This window comes from Artemia franciscana, chromosome 15 (assembly GCF_032884065.1).
Source record: "Artemia franciscana chromosome 15, ASM3288406v1, whole genome shotgun sequence".
Taxonomy (NCBI): Eukaryota; Metazoa; Arthropoda; class Branchiopoda; order Anostraca; family Artemiidae; genus Artemia; species Artemia franciscana.
This window is the reverse complement of record NC_088877.1, coordinates 21,846,171-21,858,833: the sequence shown is the minus strand read 5'-3', so window position 1 is coordinate 21,858,833 and position 12,663 is coordinate 21,846,171. Positions and strand designations below refer to the sequence as shown.

At 35.0% G+C, this 12,663-nt stretch overlaps 1 protein-coding gene across 1 annotated transcript in view; it reads right to left on the bottom strand.

The window, feature by feature from the left end:
• The window catches only part of LOC136036184 (sialate:O-sulfotransferase 2-like), a 35,820-nt gene extending 24,685 nt beyond the window's left edge, over positions 1 to 11,135 (bottom strand). The window contains exons 1-2 of the mRNA XM_065718260.1: positions 9,566 to 11,135; positions 6,055 to 6,150 (exon numbers count right to left, since the gene is read on the bottom strand). Of these exons, the coding sequence (XP_065574332.1) occupies positions 6,055 to 6,150; positions 9,566 to 9,798 (329 nt within the window). The 5' untranslated portion in view covers positions 9,799 to 11,135. The remainder of the gene's footprint in view (positions 1 to 6,054; positions 6,151 to 9,565) is intronic.
• Between the last annotated feature and the right edge of the window lie 1,528 nt (positions 11,136 to 12,663).

Below are 12,663 nucleotides of genomic sequence, written 5' to 3'. Positions count from 1 at the left end.
CTAGTATGCACTCAGAGTTAGAAAAAGGGGCTCTAATTTCCCAAGTCAATGGGTAGAGGACCTAATAATCAACACATAATAGTTTTGGACATACAAAATGTGATTCAACATTCGATTGTTTACCTTTATCCATTTCTGAATTATTAGTTTCATGCCACAGTGACAAATGCCACTTACCACAATCAAAATTTTGTCACAAAAGTTAGTAGAATCATCCACGAACTTCAACAACACGTGTCATTCGATGTTCACTGGGGAAGAAAATAAAACAGATACATTTGACTTTTACCCCTGGTAAAATACAATTTTCACCAGTTCTTGCTCGATGGTTTGAAAACCTGCGCATACAGGTTCTCAAATACAAAACATTTGATAGTAGAAGTTTTATTCTGGTCTGACTCCTGCTTGCGGTTGTTCCCACGCCTTTCCGCAATTATACAACTGTTGCTTTGCTTTAAAACTTAAGCAAAAAGAAAACCCAACTACAATAACATTTCTAATTAAAACTTTTTCTCAACTATTAATCTTTTTTTAATTTATCTTTCTTATAGATTTACTGTGTTATTTTTTTTCCAATATTCACAATAATAGATTCTCATTCAATACTTTTTCTTGTGGTGGCGCTCAGCTTGGTAATACGAGACCCCAAGATGAGGCGTTCATCAAACTTTCTACCTTTTCTATCCATTCGGATCAAATATAATGAAAATCCAGTAGCTAAAAGGAATTTCAATTCAAGGAATCTATTTAAGTTCCGTAAGGCGCAAATGACACTCTAAACTTTGGGGTGTTTGACAACGCCAACACCATGCTTCTGTTTGCCATAATTTCTATCCGTTTTAGGATACGTTTCTGTGTTTATTGAAATTAATCTTAATTTTGAGTTTCATTTATTCTTTCATAGTAGTTTCCATTCGTTTAAAGTTTAACATTTTATTTAAGCTAACACGTGCTCGTTTTAACTTTTGAATTATCTCTTTACTTTTCGTCAAAACTTATGTTTTATTATTTAATTCTGGGATAAGATCGATCTTCGTCATTAATTTGTAATGCATTTTATGCGTTTATATTTATTTTTGAAAAATCCATAAATCTTTTTCACTGAACACAACAGTATTGCTATTTACCAGTATCAGGGGTGTATACCACAAGGAAGGGAGGCTTAGGGAGTTAAGACACTTTTGAGAGACTCTTGAATTGCAAAAAGGGTCCTTCATAGTTAACGCAGTGACTTACTAAAATAACAGGTTTTATTATGTCAAATAATAGAGAAGAAAAAGTGTTTGTTCTAGTTATGGTTTTAATAAAGCGCAATTTATGTACCAGTCTTTTTGCACGTTTTTTTTAGGGATGGCAAAACCACACTTGTTTGTGTTAATTTTCACTCACTTCAAGCTTGGCTTCATTGTTCACTATAATCCCAACTAGTTTGAATTCATTTTTTTTTACTAATAATATGATATGCTCACTTTAAATTTAACATCATATGTAAGCTAATCATTATTCCTGTCAAGTTTTAAATCTCTCTTTAATTTCCATAAAATATTTTTTATCCATGGTTATAAAGTGATAGGTTTTTCGTGTCTATTAATAGAATTAATGTTAGGAAAGATTTTAGTAATAGCCTAATAGCCCATTAACAGTTATTAACAGAAGGAATATAAGATTAGTAGTCGTGGAGGAGAATAGTCATAGTAGGAGTATCAGCCTCTTGAGTGACCTTCATAACAGTAGTCATGGTAGGAATAGTATTAGTTTAGATGGTTGTGGTAGGAGCTGTCAGGGGAGGGTCCAGGTGAGAGTCGTGGAAGTAGCCGCCGATTAAATAGAACTGGAAGTCGTGACATAAGCAGTCATGCTGATTTCCACGTTGAAAACAGCTTTCCTTTGGAGGCGTAGTTGTCTTTAGGAATAAAAAAATAGTGAGTATTTGGATTTTTCACAGATGAAAAGTGTTGTCAAATCTAAAGAATTAATTTTGCTTATTTATTTTCACAGTTCAACGCGTCAACACTGACAAAAACATTGTAGTACCCTAAAAACTTAATAATTTTGAAACAGCACGAGGAAAAACCTTAGAAAATGGATATTTTCACGTATGAATAAACCTGAAATGGGTCCAGGGGGCAAAAATGTCTTTTTTGTATTGATATTCTTGATCCCTTGCTTTAACACTTTTTTATCGCGATATTAGTATTAAATTCACAATCAACAATTTCAGAAATTTTTCTCTGCAAACAGCGGAATAAATAGGGTTCATTTCTAAAAATAACGGACCTATCTTTTGAGCTTTTTGTAAATATATTCTTGATAACCCCATTATAAAGTGGCATATCGCACCAAAAGAGGGACTTTCGTGGCACTTCTGGAGAGGATAGGCTTGAAAGCATAAACAATGGACAGCTGAAATCTCCATGATCAAAAGTCCTTCATCAGATGCTTACAATCTCCTTCTTGAATGCCCCCCCCCCCTTTTCAATTCCCTTAGTGATTTACAATTAAAAAAGCAGTTCAAAAAAAATCTGTCTAGCGAAAAACTTCTTTCATTCATGTTTTATTAAGTTTTCACAGTACTTTATCATGGTTTTACAGTAGAAAAATAGGTACTTGTCTGTTACAAGAAACACACTCAAGAATTATGCTTTGTATACGTTCTGAGACCATACCGGCTATACATGACGTATGAAACAAAGAAAGGAAACAATAAATGAAAAGAAAAAAAATCAAATAGGTAAAAAAACGATATTTTTATCAGCTAGTAGCAAAATATGAAGACGAAAATCAAGCAAAAATTTCGACAAGGACCTCCGCCAAGTCGTCCTCAGTGCAAAAAAAAAAGAAAAAAAAACCAACAAAACAACAACAAAATCTAACCTTCTGAAGTGGACTCTGCAAGAGGAGAAAAGACACTTGGGTGTCTTTTCACCTCTTGCAGAGTTCACTCCAGAAGGTTAGATTTTGTTGTTGTCTTTTTTTCTATTTCTTTTTTTTAGCCCTGAGGACGACTTAGCGGAGGTTCTTGTCGAAATATTTGCTTGATTTTCGTCTTCATATTTTGCTACTGGCTGACAAAATCCTCGTTTTTTCACCTATTTGATTTTTTCCTTTTCATTTATTATTTCCTTTCTTGGTTTCATACATTATGCCGTGTAAGATCTGACAGAAACCCTTTTCCTCTCTGGGATCGCTTATGATTTGCTTATTTTGAGTGAGAAAAACTACGATGTATGTTTTAATGAAATATTTAATATACAGGAGTGGTTAGGGTTTAGGTGTTTAATATAATACGTTCTGCCCAGCCAAGGGCAGAACGTATTAGAAAACGTAGAACGTAGAAAAAAACAACAACAAAACAACAACAAAATCTAACCTTCTGAAGTGGACTCTGCAAGAGGAGAAAAGACACTCAAAAAGACACTTGGGTGTCTTTTCACCTCTTGCAGAGTTCACTCCAGAAGGTTAGATTTTGTTGGTTTTTTTTTCTATTTCTTTTTTTTTAGCACTGAGGACGACTTAGCGGAGGTTCTTGTCGAAATATTTGCTTGATTTTCGTCTTATATTTTGCTACTGGCTGACTAAATTTTCGTTTTTTCACCTATTTGATTTTTTCCTTTTCATTTATTATTTCCTTTCTTGGTTTCATACATTATGCCGTGTAAGATCTGACAGAAACCCTTTTCCTCTCTGGGATTGCTTATGATTTGCTTATTTTGAGTGAGAAAAACTACGATGTATGTTTTAATGAAATATTTAATATACAGGGATGGTTAAGGGTTAGGTATTTAATATAATACGTTCTGCCCAGCCTGCTTTCCATAAATCTTAGTCGCAGTTTCATGATTTTGTTTCTACAATATTATATTGTCATCATGCTTTGGCATGTTTCATTAGGATTAACCTAACTTAATTCTTAGGCGTGTTTCATTTAACAGACAAGTATCGAAAAAATATATTATTTTCGCTATATCATGTTGTTATATAAATTTCGCTTCATTTAGTACGACTTGCTGATTATCATTTTTTAGACAAATCTCAAGCAAAGGTGTCTGGGTAGCATTAGTATTACAGACATACCTCTCCTCCCTCAAAATCCCCCGCTCGTTAAACTAAAGTATAACTTTCTAGCTGGAATTAAATTTTACCAAATATACGAGAAACGCTATCGCCTCAAAAAAAAACCTTTTTTAAAATTTACCTTCAACTTCAACTGCAATGATTAAATGCTTAATAGCTAATGTTTCCCGTTAAAAACCAACATTTCTGGAATAGGTGGGGAGCTGTCACCCTTTCAACAGCTATATTGAACTATATTGTTAGTCTAAACATAAATTCAATGGAAAGAAGGTCAGGAGTCAAATCATCGTATTTATCTCAAAGCACTTCTCATGGGAAGTGTGGAAAGTTGGGTCTAAAGTGCAGTTTTTGAGGATTCAGGTACCCCACCCCCAAATATCTACTAACCTCTCTTCAAGTAGCTGACACGCTATTATGCAGCAGCTTATTTGATATTTCAGAATTTTAACTCCATAATAGAATACATACAAATGGAAAATATTCCCTCAATAAGGGGGGATGTCACCCCATAGCACTGATATGGTATGCTTAGTCCAAATATGTTTCCCAGAAAGAAGGAAGTTAGGGATTAATCCCCCCTACCCCCACGTCAATAGAAATCTGAAATAGTTCTGACTGAAATTTTGACTATTTGTGGCTAAGAATACACTTTTTGAGTCTCCAGGCTTTGAATTTACTTTTTAGAGTTTCAATTATTGCCGTCATTTATCACTCTTCACTCACAGTTTCTTGCCTCGACTGTTCGGAAAATACATTTGTAGTGGGTTATTTGCAAAACCGAACCGTTTCCCCTGGAGCTACACGCATGACTGCCCCTGAGGCACATTGTTTGGACTTTTCGACAGTTTTGATTAAAATGGCCATGTGAAGTTTTGATTTAACGCCGTACGGGGCTGTGGAAGGTCTTAAAATAAAAAGAAAATTTAAAAGGCACTTAGCTGCCCTTCAATCAGTTTCAACCCTTAAAAGAGCCTCTATAGCTTTTGATCTGCGGTCAAAGGAGCTCCCTCTCAAAGTTCCAAGATCATCAGCTCATTCGACCAGGCCGGGACTAATAAGTTAAAGATACCGCCATCTTTTAAATCAACGTTTTTATCAATAATAATGTATTTTTACCTCTTTTAATACATAATGATGATACACTAGATGATTCAAAGGAAACACAAAACAAACGCAAAAGGAAGTTACTATAAATCGTCTACGGCACAATAAAATAACATTAATAATATACAAAAGAAAATACAGAATCCAAAGCATGGTCTGTTACAAAGGCCGATCTGTCTATTTTACTGTGAATTGTAGGTAGTTAAGTGGAGTCTGAAATTTTCTTACTCTGGCCAAAAGAGCGGATACTTTCTTTTATTTTCTCAGAAATGTCAAAAACATGTTTTTTTTTTCTTGTTTTTTATTTTTTATTACTAATGTATGAGTTACAAAACAAGAGAGGAATGCCAATTGGAAATTGTCCATACCGGGTAAAGTTAAACCCAAACTTCTTTCTGTTACTGTGTATAATATGATCGGAAAGAGTCCATACTTCGCTTATAAAGACCATACCTTCATGTGAGCCCATATCTCATATAGAGTCTAATATTGTCTGATTGGTTCAACTTATTTGTTGTCGTTGTGGTTTCTGAATTTACTTCTCAACCCCCCTTAAGAAGATTCATAAAAAACCCTTTTTGAATGTGTGGCGGTGATTGATAGTTTCATTAAAATGTTCCTTGCCAAGATCTATAATTTTCTGAGTTTCCCTTTTCCAGCTTAAGATGCAGTCGACAGGCCGAACTTTTAAATTACAAAATACAAACGAAGCGTATTGGATTCTAAAGCCATTAAAATTGTGTTGATAGGCTAATCAATTTATGTTCGTTCGTTGAACATGACAGAGTGCATACGGAAATGGATACGGGATGAACAGCTCACAGGAATAGACAGTTGAATGCACGAACTCAAAATTATATAAAATATATGACTTACTTAACCTCGAACTTCGAACATATTTCGTCATTTCGCCACAACTGCCTTCTTAATTTTTTGATAGTGTAAAACGTTGGATAAAAATGTGTTGGCCTCCTAGAAGAAAAAAAAAAACACATGATGGTATATAGAGCGATATCACCGATGGATAGCGAAATCTCGTTCCTGTTCATTGTGGAAATTTTCACGGATCTCAGGTACCTGAATACATTGGCTCCAGAAAAAATCATGTCTTCAACTTACGTTGAGTTACATCATTTTTTTCGTTCTTTAATTTTTGACGAAATACAGATGGGATTTTTTCATTGCCATCCGGTGTTATAGTGAAAAATACATATACAATGGTCAAATATCAAATGGTCTAGATAAATTGGTCATTACCCGCTGTTAGAGACGAAATGATAATTTTTACATTGCTAATTTGTTATTGAAAAAATAAACAAGGAAAATTGTCATTACTTTAACCCGAAAAAAAATTACAAGCCAAGCTTCTATTTTCAGAACTACTCATACACTGAAGACATTCATTTTTTCAAGCAAAAAAACTGTCGTAATTCAAATACTGTGTTTCAAAAATTTACTGTCGTAATTCAAACACAAACAAGGTCAATTTTTCGGTCATTAATTTCAATTTTTCCAGGCGCCTTTTGTAACCTTTGTTAAGTTTTTCCTATGGTACAATATGGTGATTACACAAAGGAGGGCAAGCGAGGGGTCCAAGTTGGATATGTTAATTTAAAAAGCAGTATTTTAGTTGTTCTTTATAGCAGATATTCACAACTCATCCTCTCAATTCGTTACATTTTTTTCCCTGCAGCGGTCGGGAAATGGAACTTGATAGATTGTATAAAAATTTTCACTTGTTGACAGATAATAAATATCAATTTGTTTTCTAGTATTACCTTCCCCCTATGATTTTTTTATTATCCCCCCAAGGAAGGGGCAACATTAAAACTTAAAAAGAAAAGATATTATTTTGTATCTGAGGGGGGTCAGCCTCTCCTCAATACCTCACTCTTTACGCTAAAGTTTGACTTTTTGTTCCAATTATTTAAGAATGACTCCTAAAACACAAGGGCCGCATATTAAGCTTTTTTAAAATTATAAAAAAAACTCTAGCTTTAGAAGCAAAGTTTTGGGTAGGGGGCGACCCCCATAATATACCTAATAATTTTTTTCAAGTTTTAATGTAGTTACTTACTTTCAGTTGAAAAAAACTTGTTTTTTAATTTAATTTCTAATCGTTTTTTAAAAGATGTCGGGAAATCCGGCTCCCCTCCATGAAAAATTCCTTTCCCAAAGAAAATCCTTCCATGGAAAGATACTCTTATGTACCCCTTCCCCTGCCAGAAAAATACCTCCCAAAAATGTCTGCATTGTTCCGAATAACCAATACTAATATGTTAACAATGGGCAAAGTTCATAGCTTGCAGCATTTCCCCCGAGGACTGTGGCGGGGGGGGGGTCAAGTCATCTTCAAAGACATAGTTATTAGATTTTTCGACTAAGCTGAACAGAACAGGCTACAGGATTTTTGTCTTCCAATCCAGACAAAAATAACATTTTCGCACTTTCAGCTCCAATAGGACTTTTAATTCATGCCCGTTAAAGTAGTCAGAAAAATCAAAAGAGACTGTGTACTCTCAGGTTGTCGAAATGGCGTATCTGTAATATGTCAGGAACGGCTTTTGTTGCGAGTGGTAAGGGGTAATAGGGCCCAAAAACTTTTCATCAGGTGCGCTACGTGCACCTGCTTTTTTTTTTATTTTACAGTACCTTGAGAATGGGCTAATGAGTCAGTTGAAACTTTGTGGGAGTATTGGAGGGTAGGAGGATCAAGAGTATTTACAATTTTGGCTGGGGGAGGAGACAGAGGTAGATCGAAAGACACAGTGTGTGTTCGGCCCGTCAAAAAAACATATTTGACATATCTCGGGAATGGCTAAGAGTATTAAGTTGAAACTTTCAGGGAATACTCAGAGGACAGGGTAAACGAAAGCTGAATTATCCCTTGTGGGAAAATAGTTTAAACCAGAAACATTATGCGGTTGGGTATTATCAAGATACTTTACCCTGTATTTGGTACCATCTCAAAATACCGTATCAGGGAAAGGTGGGCTAGTTTGATCCTGGTTGTCCGATATTCAAAAGATCACGCGTTTTGTTGAAAGGAGACGGAAAAGGTCTTATGGGGCCTGAAAATGGGCCCGAAAACTTTTCGTTCCTAATTAATTATATTTCGAGCAAGCACTTGCATAATATCCCCTACGCCAAGATTCCAAGTATTTCACGAAAGTAAACTCTGGAATCGACAATTGTACCTGAGTAAATCAAATGACTACGTCTACCTGAATTTTCAAGTCATTTACAATTCCTTGGGATTGGCTTAGATAAGATAAGATTTATTCATCACAAAACACACATACAATATTACATTTTTTTACTATTCCCCCAAAGGCTCTTTGGCCTGTAAAAAAGGGGGAAAATAAACGAGTCACTTACTCAGAGAAGAACAAAAAAAAATAATCACTTACTCACAGAGAGAAGACCAAAAAGGAGAAGAAAAGAAAATACAAATAAAATAAAAACTATCGAAAACAAAACTAAATAGACTAATAGATTGAATAGACTAAATTAATTATGTAGTTCAGTAGATAAAATAGACTCCAGTGAAACAATAAGGAAATATATATATATACATATACATACATACACGCATATACATATATAAAAATAGATAAAATAATTTCCAAGAAGCCAAAGAATTTTTAATATTTTTTTAAACAAACCGAATGAGTGGCACCTTCGAGCTGATTCGGGCAACTTATTCCATACAATATGACTCGCAATTAAAGATTAAAGTCTGACCTTACACAAGGAGTAAAAGGAACTTGAATATTATTTTTGGTATTGCGAAGATTATAATTATTCTGATCAGAGGTGAAAGATGGCGGAACACTTAGGGGATGGGGGAGGTCACCATGAAATACTCAGGAAAATACTTCAGGAAATACTGAGGGAGGGGGCAAGTTGACCCTGTATTGCGGCTTGGAGAAAATGCTAGAATTAAATCAAAAGACGTTATTTGCATCCATGTTGCCAAAACACCACATCTACAATATCTCGGGCACGAAAGCTAAAACCTCTAGAGACGCACCTGAAACGTTGAATTGGTATTAGACGGGGGGGGGGGGGGTAAAAGCATATTTTAAATTTTAACTTTGGGAGGAGCCAAGGAGACCTTATCAAAGAAAATAAATTTTGGAAGCAAATATGACTGTATTGATTCTTAGTGCAAAAAAAAATCTTAAAATGGTTTTCGCACGATAACGGCTGCAATGAACCGTTCGATTGTAAACATTTTTGCGATTTTCCTGCATCTGCTATCCGTGAGTTTTTTCATGTCTTAAAAATCGTATCAATTTGAAGCAAGGCTTAGGTTTCTTTCCCCAACCTCAATTTTCTTAGGAAAACAGCACAATAAAATAGTAAAAAAAAAATCCGGTCTTACCAGGATTTACACTGAACTTGTTCGCGTGATGGTTGTGCATGCCTTTCCTCTACTCCCAACTTGCTAAGTTTATAAAATATCTCTTCGTGAAAAAGCTTTTTTGTTGCATCAAGGGTTAACTTGGAATTCGTGGCAGAAACCTCTACAGAATCTGTGTTGTCAAAATTGTCAATATAAAATAATAATGTTACCAAAATCAAAGTAAAATATATGTAGAAATTTCGGCGATTCATATTAATTTGAAGTCCAAAGTCTCGATTTAGAAAAAAAAACACTGAAGCTAGCAGGAACAGCACATTTAACCTAGTTATTCAGCATTAATAAAATATTCAGGTAATACCTAAGTTACCGAATAGTAAGGCTTGAGTTACACATTATCACAGCTCAAACTGCTAATTACTTCGTATCGACACGACTTTTAATATAGTTTTACCTTTTTGTTTTCCTGCAAGTTCTAGCTACTAAAGGGTCAGTTTTGAGGGTTCTTCATTAAAATGGATTTACTCCATAAAAAGCAATTTTGAGATATAGGCTAGAGATCTTAGACCCTATGTTGAATGACTAGGCTTGAATCCCTTACTTTCGAATGGAGTTATGTAAGGCCAGTAAATTAATATAAGTCTGGTTCCAGTCAAACTTGACAACAGTAAGAAATCCAGGCGGATAGCTTCGATTGTTTTTATGAAAGAAAACCAAATATTATTGCTCCAGTCAACTGCTGAATATTTCGGCCGATACACGAATAAAGTTTATTTCACGCATACACTGAAGAATACTGAGTTTCAGATATTTGGAGGTAATTATCAAAAATTATCAATAAGCTGCGTTAAAAATATCAAAAGATGAATTTGATTCGCTTTAATATTGAAGGAATCAATTATTGGATAAGTAGAAATACTTGTCTTCGGCGTTTTTAAGCCAACAAGATCGAATCCGATCAATAACAGGCAACGTAATATTCCGTGATATGTAAGGAAAGAGTAAATAATCTCACTTTCTTGGGGACACTTTTTTTCACTTTTACTTACAATCCAAACATCCACGAGCTAAATAGCTAAGTTTTATGTAAGAAAACACGCTCAGGAAAGATGAGTTGTCAAAATTAAGACACCAGACATTAAATGAATATCAAAACAACTTGAGAATGACACATATTGCCTCAAAGTTCAACATAATCAAGACGAGAGGCGTTCACTGACTAGGCAATAAAAGATCTATGAAATGCAAAACACAGAACGTCAATATAATGACGCAGCGAATTTAAACGGGAATTCAAATTAGCATAGGTAAAAAAAAGACAAACATCTTTACAAATTCATCATAACACTGACTATCAAGAAGCGTAACCGAACCGTTAGTTTCTTTCAGAAGATTTCATTACTAAGCAGAACGAGTGGTCAAGTAGGTATGGAGTTATCAACCTGCTTTTCCCTACCCGCTTAGTTGATTATTAGTCGTATCTCCGTCTCATTAAATTTGGATTTAAGGGGCTTAAGCAAGCAAATTTGTAACTAAGCCACGAAAAATATTCACACATTTACAAATTCTTGGTTTTATTAACGGTCTTTCTGAGAATAATTTGAGATACAAAGCAAACCGAAAGTCCCCGATAAGCCACTAGTCGTTTCGCAAGTTTAATAAATAGCTTCAATATATCTGCTGGGGTGTAGCCACCCCCCTGTAAAAATTCCCCTGAATAATTTCGTATGTTCTTTAGAAGGGAAACTGAAGGTTCTACTCACTTGTTTGAGGCATAGCAATAGCGTTGCCTATAGTAAAGAGCCATAAGGGTTCAATGCAGTTTTTGGGACAAGTACTTGTATTTACTACTTAATTATATGTACCAAATACTTAAAAGAAAATTTTTACTCAAATAAAAGTATTAAGCATCCCTCCAAAATTCTGTAATGAATAATTTTTTTAAGTACTGAAGTACTCAAGTATTTCCGCATTAATTCAGGAGGCTACTTAAGTATTGAAGTACTGCGGTTTTACTTAAAGAGCATGGGAAACTATAAGAGTGGAAACTTTAGCAATTTAACATGGAAAGATAGGAGTTGAAAACTACTAGCGCCAGACACAGCGTATTGGCTAGTGAAATCATTAAAATGTCTTTAAATAAGTAGAAAAAATTCAAGTCGAACTGGATAGTTGGTAAAGGCCTAACCAAATAGTATAGAACACTCATAGTTTCCCATGCTCTTTGGGCCTGATCCGTATATTTATGTCACTTAAAGGTGAAGTCTCTGTGCAAGTCTCAAAAATTAAGTAATTGGCTGTTTAGGGTAGGCTATCCTACTGTCTAAAAGACATATATAAGGCCTAGCCTATTTGTCTATGATGGCAAAGGGTAATGCCTAATTGCCTTGTTAACATAATTAGGCGTAGTACATATTACTAGGCCTAGGTTTGATGAGGGCAAATCATGGCTAATTAATTGGGCTTAAAATGCCAGATTTCGCCAGACGCTAGATTTTCTTTACACTAGCGCCAGTTTCTACTCTTATGAGGTACCAATACTCTTTGGTTTTACTTTTAATCCAAAGTCACCACAGTAGTATCTACTTGATTTCAGGGTAGGTACCACAGCCTATTTAGACACCAGTTGCGCGGAGTCGTATCTTGCCCTCAGAAGGATTTTAACACAAATCTTTAGACTAGACGTTAACCTCCGGTCCACAGCCAATCAGCGCGGAAAGATCTTGGCAATTTAGCAAATTAAAAGATTAGCAAAGATGAAATTTATGTTGTAAGGTCAAATACACTGTATAGGCTGTGGTTTCCAACTGCGAGAGTGTCTGGTTATGACGCAGGGCCAATTAATGTCGCGACGATAGCTATGTGTTACTTTCAAAAAATGTTTGCGCAACTGGTGTCTATACAGGCTGTGGTACGTGCTGATGACCAAACAAGCCAAGTAAACAGTAAGGAATACCACTTGCAGAAAACTTCCCTGTCGATATTTGTTAGAAGAGCTCCTATGAAAATGGTACCATATAAACTCTGATCATGCTATGTGCAAGTTTTCAGAAGTACAATGTTTGCCCTAGGATATCTGATTCTAAACCATATTCAAAAGATACATAGCAAAGACAATA